The following is a 21,445-nucleotide window of genomic DNA, read 5'->3' as shown; positions in this document are numbered from 1 at the left end:
GCAGTATGGACGTTTTTTAGTTTTATGAGGCCCTAGGTGTCAATTGTTTGCCTTAGCTCCTTGGCAAATGGAGTCCTGTTCAGAAAGTCCTTTCCTACACCCATATCTTATAGGATGCTGCCTATATGTTCTAGCAGATTCAATTCTTCAGGTTTCAAAGTGAGGTCTTTGATTCGCTTGGATCTAATTTTTGTGCAGGGTAATAGATATGGGTCTAATTTATTTTTTTCTGCATATGGAAATGCAGTTTTCCTGGCACCATTTGTTGAAGATGCCATCTTTTCTCCAGTTTATACATTTTTACCTCTTTGTCATGTATCAGGTAGCTATAGTTATAAATACCCATGTTTATGTCTTCTATTTTATTACATTGACTTACATATCTATCTTGTGCCAATACCATATTATCTTTATTACAATAACTGTACAATATATCTTGAAGTCTAAAATAGCAATTCCTCCAGTATTCTTCTTTTTCTTTTTCTGAGATTGATTTGGCCATCAAAGTCTTTACTGGTTCCATATGAATTTTAGATTCTTTTCTGGTTTTGTGAAGAACATTTTTGGTATTTTTATTGGGTTGATATTGCATCTGTAAATTGCTTTTGGTAGGGTAGTCATGTAGCCCTTGTGTCTCTCTCAAGGATTGAGGCTTGGCCCTTATTACCAAAAATTCCAACCACAAGGACAGATATAAGACTTGTATGACTCAAGCTGGATCTGACTGAAAGCCTCTTTCCTATGGTCCTGCCTCCACAGTTTCAGAAAATAATATCCAAGAAAACTTCCAAGGGTGGGAAGCAATTAAACTGTCCTTCTCAGCTGTAAAACCTATGAACCACAGAAATGACCAGCATGGCAAGATATGCATAAATGTGCAAAAAGTAGCACTCTTATAATGTTGCCAACCAACAGCTGTCTAATTGGACTTACAGCCCAGTTGTCAGGAGGGAAATCATGCCTGGTATTGGAATCCTAGCCAGGTTCCCAGGGTTAGTAAAGTCATGGTACCCACTTCTGCAAGCATGGTGCTTGGGTGGTGGGTTTTCAGAGACAGTGCCAAGGAGGCATGAAATTTTCCATGAGTTAAGTGTATCTTGTGTTTGTGTTACAGGTTGTTACTCTTTTGTTCTGGACTGTGTCTATATCCAAACAAGCTATAGAAGAGAGCTGAACAGCCATAGCAACACCCATGGTCCCAGTCCCTTTTTATGCCCCTCCCTAGGTAATCCCTTGCTCCCAACAAGGCTCCCTATCAGTCACATCATCTACCTGTGGACCACGCTGTACTCTCAAGAACACAGTTTCAGTCAGATGTGGCACAGAAAGCAGCCTGCCAACAGTGCATCGGAAGTGAGGTCTAGGATCCCAATTATACTTTGAAGAAGTGAACAGTTTATTTGCTGACTTCATTTTATAGATGGAGAAACAGAGAGTTGCCTACTTATCTCAGATTTCTGCAGTGATAAACATGTATCTACATTTAGATACATGTTTATCACTAGCCATCAGTCAGTGTAATGACCCTTCTTAGAGCTTATTCTGCCGCTTAATGCCTTACACTGGTGGTCCAAATCCACAGGTACTGAGGAGTATGTGGCTTACAAAACTATTTTCAACTGTTTCCCACACAATAAAATGGAAGAGAGAACATTTTTAGCTCCGCTGAGGCTTGGTGGAGATAGTCTACAGGCAGAACTGGCCATGGTGCTGATGATTGGAGCCAAGAGGATGAGGTCTACCACTGTTCATAGCCACTGTTTCAAATTTGATGAAGCCTGTAGGCATAATGCTTTTGTGCACTGGGTAAAGGTTGTCCTTGCATTATTCAAATGCTTATTTCTCTGCCCTCATTTCTTGTTTCAATCTGGATGTGGCATTGTAATGCTTAGGTCAATAAACTACTCCCAGCCCTTCTTGTTTGTGCAAACAATTCTTACCATTTATTCTGTGTTTTGTCAATAAATGCTGATCATGGAATGACTTGAAAGAAGAGAGAATAGGGCAGAACTTCCATCATCCAGGGAAAGGATAAAGAGGGAGGGAAGGAGGTTTGCATTGGCCATGCAGAGGACAGGGTCCAAGAAGACACCATGTGAAGAAACCATGTGAAGCAGAGATAGCTAGAACAATTTTAAACTTCAAGTATTGTGGGGATTGGGATGGGGATGGGAGGTAGCTAGATTAGTGTAGGAAGTTAAGGTAAATCATATCACTGCCCAAGTACTGAGGTGCAGCTTGAAGTAAATCTTGGTTTCTCTGTGTGATTATTGGGGACCAACTAAGGTAAAGAAATCCAGTCACCAGATTAATAAACTGTTTACACTTACATTAAAATAATTCATTTTACAGATGCTTCTGAGATTCTGGTGGTCAGGAAGAAGATTTTCTTCTCAGAGTCTCTTGGACTATAGGAAGGGGTGATTAGCCAGGCAGGCACAAGCACTGATCTGGAGAAACAGGCTCTGTATCACTCCTTAGTACACAGGGAGACAACTTCCAGGAACTCAAGATGTAAAAAGTTACAGATCTCAAGTCCTTTGTATTGTCTTTGTGTTGGAGTATTTGCTTCTTATAACCTGTACAATCCTTTCACATGCTTACATCATCCACATGGCTGTGCCAACTAGTACAATGTAAGCTCTCTGTAATAGCTGTTACGAGGCACTGTTTGGGGGAAAATGACTAAAAACATCTGTCCATGTTCAGTATAGGCATCATAGTTGTGTGGCACAACAGCCATGGGACACTGCTTTGCATCCGAGTCTAGCTGAATGCAAGGGCAAAGAACCTGTGGATACTAGGACAGAATATATACCCAGGATGATTAAATCATCCACAAGTCAAGGATACCTTTTACCTTACTCAGGAAAAATTTATTTTCCACAACAATGACCCCTTCTCTCAGTTGAAGGTTCAGACAACAGATTTTCTAGTGCTGAGTGGCTCCAGACATAGAATCCTGAGTCTGAAATGAAGTTTTACTCCTCCCACAGATTGCAGGAGACCTCAAGCCTAGAAGGGTGGAGTGTCACATCTGTATATTCACTGGCTTCTTGCAATGGAGTCCTGATACCACTCTGTAACTTCTCTTTCCGAGGTCTTGATTAAATCTGGTTGGGTGTTTTAGGGTATGGGGAGGGGTCTTGAGATTGGACTCCTACCTGTCAATGGAAGATAATTCCAAAATCTTGGGAGATTTCTCTGTCATTTAAGAGGCAATGAGAGGTAAGATGCAAACCATGTTTCCTAGTCTTTCTTGAAGGAAGCTGTTCCCTGAATAGTATCTTCTAATCAGGACTGAATTCACCTTCCTTGCTCTCAGAGTAGCAGTGGCTTCTCCTTTAGCCTCAGCCCAAGAATGTTCATAATGTGTTTACCCTCAAATCTTTTACCTCTTCATCAGAGGAAGTGGGGCTGCTGGACCCATTTGGGACAGGCTCCAAGCTACATTGGGGTGATGAAGGTCAATGGTCACTTAGATATTCAGGGGCAGACATGAATGTTGGCTGCTGATGGTCAGAGGTTACTAGGTTACCAGCTCAGCTGCTGCAGGAACCAAGCCTCTCAAGAAGAGTCTAACTTCTCATGGAGATATGGTGTCTTCTCATTGGGTCATCGTCTTTCCTAAAGACTAAGCTTTTCTTGAAGACAAGGCCTCTCCTTGAGGACACAGACACTCCTGGGGATACACATCCTCCTGAGGATATAATTTTTCTTGAGGATGGCAAAGATATCCCAGGAAAGGAAAAATCCATGTAGCCAGCTTAGGGGAATGCTGGTTTCTAGTGATGAGGTCTTCTGTGTGGTCACAGTTCCCATGGAGATTATGAGCCCAATTCAAGGGTGGAAGCAGCATGAACTTGAGCCTGTGTGTATCTCTAGGGTGATTTTGGGCATGCTCAGGAGCTATTGGGAAGGCAGCCCACAATCAGTGTGACATCCTTTCTCCTAACTTGTACATCTTTTAAATAGAACTGAGTGTTTCTTTCTAGTGCTAAGATGAACAAGGAGAGAAATTTATTTTAAAACCCCAATGTAGAATTTCTGAGGTAAGAAGATAGTCAGAGATATTTGGTAGCTTATCCCACTGAGCATTTTATACATATGCAGAGTTTATGATTTTAAAACAAGAAGGCAGCTGACCTAGAGCTGGCAGTCTTTGCTTTATTATCAAAGATTCTGACATTTGATTTTAAACTTGTGCCTTGAAGACCACCAAATGTAATTGCTATGTGACACTACCAAGACCAACACAAGCAGGGGGTATCTGGTATCTCCAGACACTGGTGTCCTGATAGGAAAACAAATGGTTTTCTAGGATTTGAACCTAGGGCTGCTTGGCCTGGCATGAACTAGGCTCTCCTCAGTAGATGTGTTCTCCACTCTAGGGAGGTGAAGAAGAGCTTGGAATTAATTAGCACACTGGAAGTGTGGGACTTTCTATCTGTCCTCCTGAAACTTCAGGCTTTATAGCCTTTCTTTGAAAGATCTGCGCCCACCACAGAGAGATGCCACAGGTAGGAGAGGGCCAAGAAACTCTTTGAATGCTATCATCTAGAAAATTGTGTCTAATCTGTGTGGGACACATTCTATCTCAGCAATAATTCTTGGTAATTTATCTCAAGACAGGCTTTTATTTTTATTAAAGAAAAAATTATTTTGACTGAAGATCTCAGAGGGATCAAGATAGGCTCTTAAAAAGGAAAGAGGGGACTCTGAAGACTGAGGCATAGAGATGACTATAGCTTGTACTTCCTGGGTGGCCATCTTCATAGACGGCTTCTCAACCCTTTCATTTTCTGGTTTGCATCAATTTCCAGCTCTAAGGTAGTATTTCTCAATGGAGGGGCTTTAAGAATTTAGAGAGCCATTGCATGTTCCCGGGCAGCCTTTCTGTGTCTTATTTCTCCTTTGGCCTTAATGGTTTATTGCAAAGCATCAAAGCCCATGTGTGAAGCTTCTGTTAAAACAGGAGTAAGCACGTCTGATAACTCAGTCTGTCTTCACAAGGCATCTTCTTGATCACCCTTGTGTGAGTCCAAGGTCAGCCACAGGCCCCTGTGGGTAACTGTAAGTCCAGTTCTCTGCCGCATCATCTGTGGGGTAGCTCCTTGCCTAGCCTTTTCAAGTTGCCAAGCCTATCTTGTCCACAGCTCGTCTCACTCTGCCTTCTCTAAACCTTTTTCTTCTCACTACTATCTGGCATTAAGCTTGGCCCACAATATGCCTTAAACACTATGAAACGCAAGCCCTTTGATGCATGGTAAAATAGAGATACCACAACATGGAGTGAGTATAACCTATACTGAAATGAGCAAATGCCTATGTCCCTGTGAGCTCCTGCTGGAATCTGTCACCTGGAGAGCACTGGAACTCACATCCTGATATACCCCTGTAGGTGGCAATTCTGGATTGTCACAGAGGCTCCCTGTCAGTTCCTCCTTCCACTCCTAGGACTCCCTGCCTATTATTAGGCTGTTAGGGGTCCAGTGCCTTCATGGAGCCAGAGCGTTGATGGTGTGGTCTGTGCCGTCGGCATGATAAGTATGAGGAGCCCTATTAGGGAGAGTGGCCTAGTGTGGAGGATGGTGGGAGGAGAGGGTATAAATATTTTTAGGAATATCAAATAATATGGAAGAAATATGTTTACTTGACACCAGTGCCAAACGCTCTCTTCTAAATTTGGCCAAAGTGATTCTTTATTTGAGATCCAGGTGGGAAGGCATAATAGAGGTGGCTCCTTGTTCCCAAGTGAGTTATGGCCATATAGGCAGTTTGGGTAGTATGCTGAAGCCGCAAGGACCTCAATATCTCTCCTTGAAGAGATTCCTTGAACTGTAATTTGATCCAATTATTCTTCCATAGGTAGCCAACCCTATGGGTATAGTGATGTGTATTTATTTCTCTTAATGTATTCTGAAACAATGTTGGCCATCCACATAATCCTCATTGGAGAATATGACTACATGTGAGTGGGACACCCCACCACACAGATCTGAGAAGAAAGTGCAGTGCTGAGGCAAAGCTCAAGCTGTTTCAGGTAAGAAGACCTGGGTTTTCCCCAGGGCTACAGCTAGTCTAGACTCAGGCTCTCGGTTACCTGAGCAGTATTAGGCATGGGCTCCATCTTGTGTGGTATTTCCTAAATCCAATTAGAGAGTGATGAACTTAGGGGTGGCTTTGTAGTGTTTTTGCTTCATAGCGCTTTGTTTGGGGAATTTTCTATTTTACTGATCTTTTACATGTATATTGTGGTTTCTAATTTTGTGCTTTTGTGGATTCTCTGTCTGTCTGTCTGTCTGTCTGTCTGTCTCTGTGTGTTTCCTGTACCTTTTCACTGCTTTTTTTTTTTTTTAAATCTGGTTTCTTTGGCTTTTGAATTTGCCTGTTTGTTTGTTTTTTTAATAGAAAGAAACCATGGAGTTGTATCTGGGAAAAGATGGGAGAGGGAAAACACCATCAGAATATATTGTCTGACTTTTCAATTTAAGAAAGACACACAAAGAAGATCTGGTCTTCTACACATAGTCATCTCTCAGAAGCCTCTGCAATCCTTGACAAGGGGCTTCAGCTTTGGCCATGTGTGTGTGTGTGTGTGCATGCCCAGAGCCTGCATGTAGTCTGCCCCATGCTCAGCACATCTATGATGGCACTGTGTTTGCCATAGTTTTATATTTCAAGGAGTCTGTGAAGAAACCTAGTATCTAAAGTATTTAAAGTGTGCAAACTGCAATTTGGAAGCATTACTCATTTTGACTTTGGTCCATCATTTCTATTGCCTTCTGCATTAAAATATTTTGACTTTTTTAATCCATTATTATAAATTTATGCTATTTGAAGAATTTCTGAAATGTTTAATTAAGAACAAAAATAGTTCTTCAAAACAGACAGAATGCATGAGGGATCAGAAGCCATGCCTCACACAGGCAGGGTTTAATTATAGTCTCCTCAGAAGCACCGAATGGGCCTCAGGAGTTCTCCAGTGTCTGGAAATGCTCCCTGAGTGTGGCCTAGGGGAAATCAAGGAAAAGAGAGGTTTTGTTCTGCAAGGACACACCAGAGTTTCTTACGTACATGTCACTCTTCATAACTGGGAAGAGCTCAGAATGCAGGCTCCCAAAGATCTTTGAACACACGAGAGGTGAAGGTGTGTGTGTGTGTCCCAGGCCTCCCTAAGGAACCTGAACATAGGGCTAGGAAGAGAGTGTTGACGCAATCTCAAGACACTGCTCAACACCAGTTATGTTCAGATACAAAGCAAACAGGGCAGACAATCCCACCAAGAAGTGGGAATCCTCCCAACTATACTCCCTCACAGAAGCCCTGAGACTCATCGCTGCTTGATCTGCCTCTACGGCCTCTAACCAGGTGACCTTGTTCCATCTGACCAGCTTCCAAGGGATGGGGTTGAAGCCATGGCCATCATCCCTGCTCTGGACCAGAACTCAGAAGGGGACTTAAGAACCATCTCTGCAGACTCAGAGCCTGAGCTCAGGGGATGCTCACTCCCAGAAGGCCAGTGGGCAGCTTCCTAGAGACAACTCATCAAAATGCTTTAGGGCAGTTTAATATGCACTCGTGTCTTCTGTAAAAACATGTTTCAGATCTTATTCCACATGGATAGAGCCCTGAGCTTTCAAATGGGTGTTTTGCCTATTTCTGTGTGCAGACAAGGGGCTACTAAGAATGCATCCCTCAGAGCTACAGGCCAGAATGCCCAGAGTTTTGCTTTTTGTGATCCTACCAAAGGCCCTTCTGGGATTTGGGTCCATATTTGTGGGGATCCAGTATTATAAAAGGGTAAAAAGCATCATTTGGCATCAAGGTGACCCTGAGGATGGTACCATTAACTGAGGGGACAGAAACAGCCATTTCAGGGATTTGGTAAATGAGGAGGAAACAGGGAAGACTGAGATTTTGGGCACCTAGTCACACATGCAGGTGACCTAGGGTGGGGACATTTTTGCTTCAATAGTCTCTCTGCACCTTGACTTCAGCTGCATCCTAAGTAGCTGCCTTTTGTTTGCATTCTCCAGGCTTGTGAGCCTGACTCAGCTTAGTGAACCTCTTGAAGTTGGTCTCCAGGATATGTGGGTGGGGTTCAGCAACACGAAATTCAGTACATTTTGTAATCACCAAGTCCAGATCACACAGTTGTCCTGTGTGCTCAGCAGCCATTCTAGGGGGATGGGCACCACCCACAGCTTCACCAATAATCATAGCCCCAGAGAACACGGGATACACTTGTCACAGAGAAACTAAAGGCAGTGATTACACACAACGGAACAGGCAGGCAGCACCATAGTGTCACCGGCCAGAAAAGAAACCTGTTTTCTTTGGGAGGTCATCAAGTGAGTCCAAACAACAGAATCAGGTCATCACAGTGTGCAATGCAGCACAGGGGACAGAGAGGACACAGGTACCCAGTTCCTACATCTGACCAGGGGTTTGTGTATGGGCTCCTGAGTGGGGTAGTGGGTCAGAAGTGAGCTGGCATCTATCCAAAAGCAAGGAGCTGTGATCTTCAATACTGGTTCACCTCTCAGCTTTTATTTGCTGCGCAGGACGCAGTGTAGAACCCTCTCCATGGTATTCTGAGTGTGCTAGAGGGCTGGAACCCCAGCCAACATCCCAGTCCAGAGCTGAGACTTCTAACAATGCAGCTGAAGAGGGTAGGAGTCCAGTGAGTTCCCTGTCTTGTGGAAATGTCAAAGTGTGTGTGGGAGGAAATGGAAGTTTGCAATGTCAGAAAGATGAAGGCCAACACATCACAGCGTCTTTTCAAGCTTGAGTACCTGGTCTGTGGAATTGGTGCCATCAAGCCTGAGTGTGTCTGGTTCTTAGGACACAGGCAACTGTGAAGCTGCTACACTGCTATTGTCCAGGGATGCTGCCCTCAACTAGTGGAGCATTCACAACAACGTGGCATTTTCTTTCCTTGAGTTTCATAATCTTTTGGCTTTGAATTATAAACCTTAATGAAGAAAGGAAAGCAATTAGTCTGGGGCAAGGGGCAAGTGGGTCAACTCCCAGAAGCAGAACTGCTGCCACGGACGGTGAGAAGGCACCGTGATGGACAGGAGGTGACATGAGGCACGAAGTGACTGTGCTCTGTGGCTGTGTGGAAGAATCTGTGCTTGGCTGTTTACTGGGTCTCTGTAGAGTCTCCCCTACACTCAGTACCTTACTGAGCAGTCAGCATGTCTGTATGTAACAGAATGTGGGTTTGTAAGGAGCTCAAGTCCTCCTTACAGTGCAAAGGCGCCCAGGCTGAGGGGGAGGAGGAGGAGGAGACAATGGTCAAGCACAAAGGAAGGTGATGCTGGGATACACTAGGCTGCCAGGGTGGAGCTGGAGCCCAGCAGAGGTACAGGGCTGAGTCAGGAATATCCAGATTTCCAACAATTACATCCTTACAGAAAGATCTACTCATGGGTGTGCTAATCTACTTTAGAAACGGATGAAGAGTGCTGTAGCCATGGCTGGAGAGACTCTTGACAGTTGACCTGAGTGGCCTGAGATAAGACACCAGCATCTACGAACAGCTTCAGAACTTACAAAGACATTTGACATTGGACTTGTGTGCTGAGGGATCAAATCTGCTTCCCAGGGATCCAGATAATGGCAACTCTAAATGGGATGAAGAGATCCAGATGGTGCAAAGGATGTGGTGTTCAGGGGGTCCCAGAAGACCTAGTCTGTGGCAGGAATAACCCACTCATAGGAGTCTCTCCCATCCAGACATGCTGACAGGTAAGAAAATCTTTTCTTCCTGGGCCTCCCAAATTATGCAGAGTCAGCAAATCCCAAATGCCACAACATATCAGAGACCAAGTGTGGATCAAGAAGCTGCGCTGCTACAGAGGTAAGGAGACCCATAGAGAATGTTGTCTGTTTGCAGTGTCCATGAGTGGAGCTTGTGTGGCGGGTTGGGTACCTACCTTACTCTCATCCTCGGGGTCGTTGTAGCCACATGCATCTATGAAATCTGGAAATGTCTCTGACCATCCATCGCTGGTGCAGTTTTTGCTTATGTTTCCTGGAAAGTAAATTTCACATGTTTGGTCCTTAGAAGCTAGCCTCATGACCAAGGTTGATATGACAAGCTGAAGCCCTAATCAACAAGTGACTAAGGCTGCCCAGAAGTCCTTCCTTAGTTGCCCTGCACAGCTTCCTTCCTGAGACCTCCCTGCCAGGGTCCAGTGAACACACTGTATCACAGAATGGTAAAAAGCAGAACTGGAACTGATCACAAAAGCCTCAGAGCTGGTATTTGGAAGCTGAATGACAACCCTTAGCATATTCTGATATCTGCTTCTACTAGAGTGCTGGTGGCCAGGCCCAGCGCTCTCTCTCTCTCTCTCTCTCTCTCTCTCTCTCTCTCTCTCTCTCTCTCTCTCTCTAAATTGGGTATTTATTTCATTTACATTTCCAATGATATCCCAAAAGTCCACTACACGCTCCCCCACCCCATCCCCCACCCACCCACTCCCACTTCTTGGCCCTGTCGTTCCCCTGTACTGAGGCGTATAAAGTTTGCACGACCAATGGACCTCTCTTTCCACTGATGGCTGACTAGGCCATCTTCTGATTCATATGCAGCTAGAGACACGAGCTCCGGTGGGGGTGGAGGGTATTGGTTAGTTCATATTGTTGTTCCACCTATAGGATTGCAGATCCCTTCAGCTCTTGGGTACTTTCTCTAGCTCCTCCATTGGGGGCCCTGTGATCCATCCAGTAGCTGACTGTGAGCATCCACTTCTGTGTTTGCTAGGCCCCAGCATAGTCTCACAAGAGACAGCTATATCTGGATACTTTCAGCAAAATCTTGCTAGTGTATGCAATGGTGTCAGCGTTTGGAAGCTGATTATGGGATGGATCCCTGGATATGGTAGTCTCTAGATGGTCCATCCTTTTGTCTCAGTGGAGCGACCTCTCTTGTTCTTCTTTAGTTTTTAATCCTGGTCCCTCTCCATTTGGCCTGTCCCTCACCCTTCGATGCTTAAGAAGCAGTGTAGGGCGGTTTCTACTTGGTTATCAGTTGGAGGAAAACACAGGATTGAGATTTGAATAGTAAGAAATATAGCAGTTTTGTGATTTTAAAATCCCATTGTTTATTCCTAAATAATCTCAAATTTATCCAGCAATGAGGCATTCACTCTATTTACAAAGAATGTGGCAGGTGACCACACAAAGCAGAAAGAGTATGAAGCTCTGGACAGACCTGGTGGGAAAGGGAAAGACAAGGGCATTAGTCATTCCAACTGACCAGGCCCGATTCTTATTCAAGGTGCCCAGGGTACGACACATGTCCTCATCCTCTGTGGCACTTCTGTCCCTTGCCCAGGCTACTCGTGGGACCCACAGGGTATTGGACGTTTCAGTTTACAAAGGTCTTTCTTTATATACACCTTTACGTTCAGAGTGGACTTGTGAGGTGGGCGTGGTTTATATTGCTGTTCTCTTTCTACAGGTGGGGCACTAAGGTCCTGCAGACTGGGTAATTTTTGGGCTTGAGCAGGAGATAGGCTTTCTGACCCAAAGGCCCTGCAATTTTTTCTATATGGTGATGGTCACCTGTTCACTGGTAGCGAGCAGTCACCAGGCATTGAGAGCTCATCTCCTCTGGCAATGTACATTAGCCGTTCCTGACAGGCTGGTGATCCTGAAACCAGCACTATTGGGTAGATGCAACTCCATAGTCCTTAAAGGACTTGAGCTCCCAGTCTCTTGTCACCTTCCCTGGGGACTTTCTGGTATCCTCCCTGAGGCCTGGACTCAGGCCACCCCTGACCCATTGACATCTGCGGTGGACTGCCTCTTTACACTCATGGCCAAGCCCCTGAGGGAGATAGTGGTGACTGGATGAGAGCTTTTAGAGGTCAGAATATTAAGAATGGTTGAGATTTTCTAACATGGCCATGAATGACCAAAGAGGTAGGTTAGGGGCCCAGGTTCCAGTCAGAGACCAAGTCCCTGATACCATTATCATTCCTTACAGCCCCCCCCTCTCAGTATCTGACCAGATAAAACTATTTTCCAGTTCTCCAAAGCACTGCACTTTCCTCATCCTTGTTGTGTCTTCTAATATCTATTTTTCTACACAGATGCCTCTGTGTTATGAAAACCTGGATCATGAGACATGCATAAAGAACTATGTAGGACAGAGGCGCTGATGGCACCAGATTCTCTAAACTCTAGGCAACAGCAAACTAGTCAGCAGGAACATATTTTGTGCAGTGGCCCAAATTCTCTCCCTAATCCTTACAACCTTGTGCTAATCTCTCTTGGGTTTACAGTCACCTTCTTTCTCCCCGCTCCCCCCATCTCCACTATCACTCGTGAACACTTTTCCTGCTTTGTCCCCTGAGAGTTTATCCCGTCTTTCCCTCTGTATCTGCCCTGCATGCCTACATAGGCTCCAGAGGCTGAAGTATTCCTGCTTCCTTTAAAGAAGAACTCACCCAACATGGGCCAGATATTCTCCAAGAAGCAAGGACCAGCTTGCTTCTTTTGGGAAAAACTGACGCCTGAGAGGAAAACCCCTGTGAGCCCAGGAATCAATGCAAATACCTGGTCTGCTGTAGAAATTGCTGAACACTTTGGGGCAGGGCACTGTGACAGTTTCCCCAACGTCTGCCGGGCGCCAGCATGTGATGTTGTCCCAGACACCGCTGCAGGCTAGAAGGAGAGGCAAAGAATTAGGTGCAAATCATGGGCCATGAGAACTCACTGCTTAGAAGGGTGGCAGGAGAATAAGCAAGTCTGAACAGTCCACAGGAAGCACACTGCTGTTAGACAGCCTCCTGCCCAAGCCTTTTCCCTGAGATACTCACACAGCGCTGTTGAGGTAAAAGCAGCTTGTGTGTTCACTTTTTGCTTTTGAAGAAGGCCTGTGGTTGAAAACTTGTGAATAATTCAATGTACACTATGTCATTTTTAAAAAGGTCTATTTATTTTTAAACTGATGACTAATAATTATATATACTTTATGGGGTAGATGAGATGTTTGATACAATGTATACATTGAAGGATGAATGAATTAGTGTATCTATCACTTCAAATGTAATTTCTTTGTGATAAGAGCGTTTAAACGGAATTATTTTAGCATTCTAGTTGACATTAACTATAGTCAACTCTCTATGCAACAGGTCATTAGAACATGTTTTTATTGCCTGGCTGAAACTTCATGCCATTTAAACAGCATCCAAAATTGGCCTTTGGTGACACCATTCTACCTTCTGTTGTATGAAACAGACTTAGATTCCACATAAGTGAGTTCTGTGGTGTTTGCCTTTCTGCACCTGGATTATTCTACTATGTGTTAAGTCCTCTGGACCCATCATGTTACGGCAAAGGACATACGTTTCCTCTTTTATAAAGTTGAACAAGATTTCCATTGTGTTTCCAAACCATATTTTTAAAATATAAGAAAGTCCTTGTATTTTTCTTGCTGATTTGCACCTGGCTCCTCACAGCATTAAGTCTGAGGAGACCTAAGTCTGGGAATACACAGGCAAGAATTGGTAGTCTGGAGAGCTGAGCCTTGTTAAGACAGGGGTTATTATTTGTATACCTTAAACATTTCCAGACATTTAGGATATTGAATGACACTGTCTTGGTTAGGGTTTCTTTTTTTTTTTAATATTTTTTTATTACGTATTTTCCTCAATTACATTTCCAATGCTATCCCAAAAGTCCCCCATACCCTCCCCCCAACTTCCCTACCCACCCATTCCGATTTTTTGGCCCTGGCATTCCCAGGTACTGGGGCATATAAAGTTTGCATGTCCAATGGGCCTCTCTTTCTAGTGATGGCCAACTAGGCCATCTTTTGATACATATGCAGCTAGAGTCAAGAGCTCTGAGGTACTGGTTAGTTCATAATGTTGTTGCACCTACAGGGTTGCTGATCTCTTTAGCTCCTTGGATACTTTCTCTAGCTCCTCCATTGGGGGCCCTGTGATCCATCCAATAGCTGATTGTGAGCACCCACTTCTGTGTTTGCTAGGCCCTGGCCTATTCTCACAAGTGACAGCTATATCAGGGTCCTTTCAGCAAAATCTTGCTAGTGTATGCAATGGTGTCATCGTTTGTAGGCTAATTATGGGATGGATCCCTGGATATGGCAGTCTCTAGATGGTCCATCCTTTCGTCTCAGCTCCAAACTTTGTCTCTGTAACTCCTTCCCATGGGTGATTGTTTCCAATTCTAAGAAGGGGCAAAGTGTCCACACTTTGGTCTTCGTTCTTCTTCAGTTTCATGTGTTTTACAAATTGTCTCTTATATCTCGGGTATACTAAGTTTCTGGGCTAATATCCACTTATTAGTGAGTACATATCATTTGAGTTCTTTTGTGATTGTGTTACCTCACTCAGGGCGATGCCCTCCAGGTCCATCCATTTGACTAGGAATTTCATAAATTCATTCTTTTTAATAGCTGAGTAGTACTCCATTGTGTAAATGTACCACATTTTTTGTATCCATTCCTCTGTTTAGGGGCATCTGGGTTCTTTCCATCTTCTGGCTATTATAAATAAGGCTGCTATGAACATAGTGGAGCATGTGTCCTTCTTACCGGTTGGGACATCTTCTGGATATATGCCCAGGAGAGGTATTGCGGGATCCTCCGGTAGTACTATGTCCAATTTTCTGAGGAACTGCCAGACTGATTTCCAGAGTGGTTGTACAAGCTTCTAATCCCACCAACAATGGAGGAGTGTTCCTCTTTCTCCATATCCTCGCCAGCATCTGCTGTCACCTGAATTTTTGATCTTAGCCATTCTGACTGGTGTGAGATAAAATCTCAGTGTTGTTTTGATTTGCATTTCTCTGATGATTAAGGATGTTGAACATTTTTTTCAGGTGTTTCTCAGCCATTCGGTATTCCTCAGGTGAGAATTCTTTGTTTAGCTCTGAGCCCCATTTTTTAATGGGGTTATTTGATTTTCTGAAGTCCACCCTCTTGAGTTTTTTATATATATTGGATATTAGTCCCCTATCTGATTTACGATAGGTAAAGATCCTTTCCCAATCTGTTGGTGGCCTTTTTGTCTTATTGATGGTGTCTTTTGCCTTGCAGAAGCTTTGCAGTTTTATCAGGTCCCATTTGTCAATCCTTGATCTTACAGCACAAGCCATTGCTGTTCTATTCAGGAAATTTTCCCTTGTGCCCATATCTTCGAGGCTTTTCCCCACTTTCTCCTCTATAAGTTTCAGTGTCTCTGGTTTTATGTGAAGTTCCTTGATCCACTTAGATTTGACCTTAGTACAAGGAGATAGGAATGGATCAATTTGCATTCTTCTACATGATAACAACCAGTTATGCCAGCACCATTTGTTGAAAATGCTGTCTTTCTTCCACTGGATGGTTTTAGCTCCCTTGTCGAAGATCAAGTGACCATAGGTGTGTGGGTTCATTTCTGGGTCTTCAATTCTATTCCATTGGTCTACTTGTCTGTCACTATACCAGTATCATGCAGTTTTTATCACAATTGCTCTGTAGTAGAGCTTTAGGTCAGGCATGGTGATTCCACCAGAGGTACTTTTATCCTTGAGAAGAGTTTTTGCTATCCTAGGTTTTTTGTTATTCCAGATGAATTTGGAGATTGCTCTTTCTAATTCGTTGAAGAATTGAGTTGGAATTTTGATGGGGATTGCATTGAACCTGTAGATTGCTTTTGGCAAGATAGCCATTTTTACAATGTTGATCCTGCCAATCCATGAGCATGGGAGATCTTTCCATCTTCTGAGATCTTCTTTAATTTCTTTCTTCAGAGACTTGAAGTTTTTATCATACAGATCTTTCACTTCCTTAGAGTCACGCCAAGATATTTTATATTATTTGTGGCTATTGAGAAGGGTGTTGTTTCCCTAATTTCTTTCTCAGCCTGTTTATTATTTGTGTAGAGAAAGGCCATTGACTTGTTTGAGTTAATTTTATATCCAGCTATTTCACTGAAGCTGTTTATCAGGTTTAGGAGTTCTCTGGTGGAATTCTTAGGGTCACTTATATATACTATCATATCATCTGCAAAAAGTGATATTTTGACTTCATCTTTTCCAATTTGTATCCCCTTGATCTCCTTTTGTTGTCGAATTGCTCTGGCTAGGACTTCAAGTACTATGTTGAATAGGTAGGGAGAAAGTGGGCAGCCTTATCTAGTCCCTGGTTTTAGTGGGATTGCTTCAAGCTTCTCTCCATTTGGTTAGGGTTTCTTTTTTTTTTTTTTTTTTTTTTTTTGGTTTTTCGAGACAGGGTTTCTCTGTGTAGCCCTGGCTGTCCTGGCACTCACTTTGTAGACCAGGCTGGCCTCGAACTCAGAAATCCGCCTGCCTCTGCCTCCCGAGTGCTGGGATTAAAGGCGTGCGCCACCACGCCCGGCTGGTTAGGGTTTCTATTGTTGCAACAAAACACTATGACCAAAAGAGCAAACTGAAGAGAAAAGGATTTACTTGGCTTATACTTCCATATTGCTGCTCATTATTGAAGGAAGTCAGGACAGAAACTCAAACAGGACAGGATCCTAGAGGCAGGAGCTGATGCAGAGGCCATGGCCAGGTGCTGCTTACTGGCTTCTTCCTCTTAGCTTGCTCAGCCTGCTTTCATATAGAACTCAGGACCACCAGGGATGGAACCACCTACAGTGGGCTGCCTCCTTCACTGATCACTAATTGATAAGATGCCTGGATCTCATGGAGACATTTCCTCAACGAGACTCCTTCTTCCCTGATGTCTCTAGCTTGTGTCAAGTTGATGCAAAACCAGCCAGTACAGATACTTTCCTTTGGGTTTGAGCTGAGTGCTAGATTTAGTGATTTGGTTCTTCCTGTGTGATATTTCTAGATATCTAGGTATTCTGCTATTCATGCATTTGAAATACTGAAGGTAGCACATCACTAGGTCCTTTGCAGTTTTTTTCTTTTTAGCTTCATTCACTTCCTCCCAAAGTCCTCTCACATGACTTCCTTGGCTCGAGAGCGGATTGTTCTGGAAGGGCTGAGCTCACTAGTATGAAGCAACCCAAGGAAGTCATGTGAGAGCTGTATGGAGGCTTCTTGGCCCTTTCCTCCTTGGTTGTATGCAGTATGTACAGCCAAGGAAGACACGAGTCAGTGTGAGCAGTGCCATTGACAGAACAGCAGCCTTGAAGAACAGCTCCCATTCCACATTCAAAAGGCTTAAGTTTAAAATCACAGAGGCAAAAGTTCTCAAAGGAGTGAGGCAAGGAAGGTTGGTCCAGACAGTGCTCATAGCAAGCTTAAGTTGTGTGGCCTTATCAGTCCTTATGAGTTCTTGAAATCTCACAACAGATTTGGGGATAAGAAGTGAGTGCTCTTCTTCTGAGCAGCCACTGGGATGGGGTACTATTTAAATGCCATCCACCCATGTGCCACTTAGTCTCCAGAGAGTCCCCTTAGCTGTCCAAGCAAGCATCCAGAAGTCCTTCTGAGGATACTATCCAAAAAATTCTTTACTGCCCAGTGGTAATAGAAACACCCCCTGGATATTGTTTTCCTGCTTTAAGAGGCTGATGTGAAGCCTGACAGCTGGCCACAAATATCTTGGAAATCAGGTTGGGAAACATGCTCTGATGTAGCAGACAGAGGGGATCCTATACACCTTATCTCAATTCCCCTTTGGGCATCGGGTCCCATCTGAGCAGTGGTGTGAGTGCAGGGGTGTTCTAATGTGAGGAGATGGGAAGGATACAGAAGAGAGAAAGAAAAAAAAATCCCTGCAACTTAATAATAGGAATTAAAGGGGCTAGGGCCTTAGATGTGACAGCTCAGCTCAACTGGCTCGTGATGGAGACACAAGATAAGGTCAAGTGTTTATTATAGAAAATATTTTTTTTTTCTTACCTCAGGAGGAACCAGACAAAGTACTTCTTGTACCCTGGCCATTCCCTGCATAGAATTTGCTGTGGCCAGAAATGCCATCTGGCAGGACACAGAATTAGAGTTCCTCTTGGATCCTATAGATGTGCCAAGCTTCCTAGGTTATGATCCAAAGAGGTAAGCCAGGAGCAGAGCAGATCCTCTTGAGAGAATCAAATACATCCTTCAGGCCCATACCTCCAAGTGAACTATCAAAGGAACTCCCACTTTATACATGACGTGGCTGTGGTCCAGCATTATCTGCTCAGAAGTTCTCTCCCTGAAACTGCCTCAGTGCTACCCTTGGTATCACCAAATACCATGGGAATTCAGCAGTGCCCTGCAGGCCATCTTGCTGAGCCATCTTAATCTTCACATATCACATGACAAAGCTCCCACTTAGCCTTCTCTACTCAACAAGCACCAAGATTCAGCTGTCATCTCTAACTCTCCCTTTCTCCCAGGGCAGTTTCCCTACACCATATTAACCAGCTGAAGAAGAAGGACATGAAATTTCATGGGTACTAACTAGTCACAAGCCACTGAGGCAGGTGCAGAGAGAAATCTCAGCCCAACCTCTAAGTCCTACTCAGGGATATGTCCTAAATGGGTCCTCCCAACACCTGCTTCCACAGTCTCAGACTCACTACGTGGAGAGGTGTCACAGGACTTCTTTTTATAAGGAAGAATTATTATTTATTGTCTTCCCATATAGCTGGGCTCTCACATTTTTCACATGATGTGTATATAATATGGTTATTTTCACTGGCAGTATGATATTCCAAAGTCTGAATTTAACAGTTAAATATCCATTTCGAAACCTTAGCATCCACTATGTTTATGAAATAATTGATAGGGAATACAATAATTAAGTGCTGAACAGGGATAAAAAGAATGCTTGCCTCTTTAAAAAGGAGTTGGCATTCTTTCCCAGCTGAATATTTGCCTAAGAGCACTGGTTGATGACTATATAAAGAATGGTCAGAGCTAGAGAATCAACATATTTTTCCTACAAACAGTAAATCCAGGTACGAATCATTAATAGATACTGAAACAGATGGTGCTAAGTGCTTCTGAGGCCCTGCTGTTAAGACAACCCAGTAGCAGCGCCTACACTAACACACCTAGTAATCTTTAGGTGTGCTGACCTGTGCAGGGTATATCTTCTTAGGCCTCACATGTGCAGGGTATACCTTTTCTAGCATTCACCTTCTGGGGGCTCAACTGTGTGTAGTATACTGATTTAGGGCTCCTCTGTGCAGGGCACAAGTATCCAGAGCTATCCTGTGGGAGGTACACCTGCCCAGGACACACCTACCCAGGAGCTCACCTTCTTGGGTGCCCAGTTGTGCATGGTATTTATTGTGAGTGTCTTTCAGGCACACCTGGTCAGAGTTCAATTGTGTTAGGCACACTTGTGTTAGGACCACCTTCCTGGTGCTCACACATGCAGGGTGTAGTTGTGCAGCCTTTTGTCTTTTCTCTGCTCAGGTGACTGTTGAGCAAGAGGACTTTTGTGATTTCGCTAAGTGCTACAGTTTTAAAGCAACAGTTTTTAAAAAACCTAATCATCATTGTGCCATCAAATCCACCGATTCTCTCTGCCTGTCATCAGCCTCGGAGACAGAGCTGGATGGAGTTGGAAATTGAATTGGGAAAGGTAATTTTTACAAGTGGCTTGTCCTCCTCTGAACTATGCTCATCAATTTTGACCTGAATTGTCTCAGCTTCTGCTTGCTGTCCCCACAGAGATGCTACATTGTCTTGGTAAAGGAGGATGCTGGCTTCTCTGCATTGTGACTACACAGAAAGTAAATCCTCAGTGGTCTTTTGAAGAGGATGTAATGCAGTTTCCGTTTGGCTGCCTCCTCACTTGCTGCATACACCCAAAGACCATAGGGTTGGCCTAGGCTAGCCTGGCCCTCAGGCTGCTCACAGTCTAGAGGTCAAATCAGATCTGTGTGGAATTGTTACCCTCAGCCTAGTTGTGAGTCCTGGAGCCTTGCAGGGATAACTGAGGCCCACAGAAATTTAGCATGCTTTCATTATCACTTTACTTGGCTGGCAGCTCAGAAATCTCAACTACTGCCACTTTTGGACACCTAGTATTAGGTGGGGCACTCATGCCCTCCACCTGAGTTGACCATGCAGAGAAAATGCTTTTACTCCTGAACAAGGAGGCATAGTACAGATATGGATGTTCTCTGAACAGCTGCTCTACAAGCTGCCAAACTGTTGTGTAGTTATTTTCTCCAAATCTGAACACTTTTTCTCGTGTAAAGGAGAGAGGCCACAGATGGGAAACTCGTTAAAAGACTTATGAGGGCTCTCCCCCAAATGATACAAACAGTAAATAATTTCTGGGGGCAGGAGGAGAGAAGATTTTTCATTGTTGCTACCAGGAAACTGTACAGGGGATGACAGTTTACAGTTTCCATAAGTAATCCAATAAGCATAATGGTTCATCAAACTGGCCTTGGGTGCAATGGTTTCTTTTTGCCTGTTGTTGGTCTTTTGCCTGTTGTTGGTGCCCTGTCCAGGGTAAATATGTATGTTCTCATCTGCCCCAGTAAAAGTCCAGAATCCACAGACATCTTACAACCAGGACTTTCTTGTCTTAATGTTCACTGTACACAAGGCTCCAAAGCAATGGATAAATCTACACAGAAAGCAGGAAGTGGACCACCTGGGTCTGAATTTCACAGCCCCTAGGAATGTAAATGCAATGTACTGGCTCTCTCTGTGGATGGCTGTGGATGCAGGCTACTCAAGTTGCTAATTGTAACAACAGTTGCTATTCTGGGGGCTTTGGAGTCTCAGTTAGTTGCTCTGACTATAGAGAGAGGTTACAGGAGCTCTGCTCAGAGGATTCATCCCTTTCTTTTGTTCTAAGGATGCTTCGTTTGTTCTTAAAATATTGCCAGTGAGATCAGAACTCCATCTATGCATTAGCTCATCTAGGTATGTTGCCAAATGCCATTTTAGGAAAGCTGCAATTAGGAATAATGACAGTAACTGAACTGGGAGAAGCACAGCAAAGAAACCTTTTGAGGGAAATACCCAAAGCAATAGCCTGTCAAAACTCATGAATGAAGCATGCCCCTCTCAGGAGACAGTTCATGTGGTTATAGATGAGCACACACTGGGGCCATAAGACATTCCAAAGATTATGCATGGGACAGGCTTAGAGTCCATCAGGAACCTAATCACCCATGGAGACAGAAGCTAGTCAGGGCTCTGCACCTTCCTATTGGCCCTGCAGTTTTAAATGCATTGTGGTCATGCTACTTATGTGTTGGGAATCATGAGGCTTTCAAAAAGGGTTTCTAAACACCTACTATGCTTGGGGCCACACTGTGGATAGAGTAGCATTATCTTAGGACAGTCTTGACAAAGAGCTCTTCCTACAAGGAAAGGTAGTAGAAGCTTAGCCTGGAGCATGCTGATGAATGAGACCACTCCTAGTATTAGAGAAACGGTTAGAAGGCTCTTCAAAGCCAGGACTCCAAGTGTTTGGAGTGCCACATGACATTGTACAGGATCCAGGTAAAAATGCTCACAT

The 21,445-nt window shown here is 43.9% G+C and overlaps 1 protein-coding gene across 1 annotated transcript in view; it reads right to left on the bottom strand.

The window, feature by feature from the left end:
- Vipr2 (vasoactive intestinal peptide receptor 2) overlaps positions 1-21,445 on the bottom strand; it is a 76,987-nt gene that overhangs the window by 45,507 nt on the left and 10,035 nt on the right. Inside the window, exons 3-4 of the mRNA XM_021179290.2 lie at positions 12,577-12,684; positions 9,945-10,042 (exon numbers count right to left, since the gene is read on the bottom strand). Of these exons, the coding sequence (XP_021034949.1) occupies positions 9,945-10,042; positions 12,577-12,684 (206 nt within the window). The remainder of the gene's footprint in view (positions 1-9,944; positions 10,043-12,576; positions 12,685-21,445) is intronic.

Source organism: Mus caroli, unplaced genomic scaffold (assembly GCF_978045245.1).
Source record: "Mus caroli unplaced genomic scaffold, Mus_caroli_1 scaffold_14, whole genome shotgun sequence".
NCBI classification, from domain to species: Eukaryota; Metazoa; Chordata; class Mammalia; order Rodentia; family Muridae; genus Mus; species Mus caroli.
Note: the sequence above shows the minus strand (reverse complement) of the source record. Positions and strands in the feature narration are given on the sequence as shown.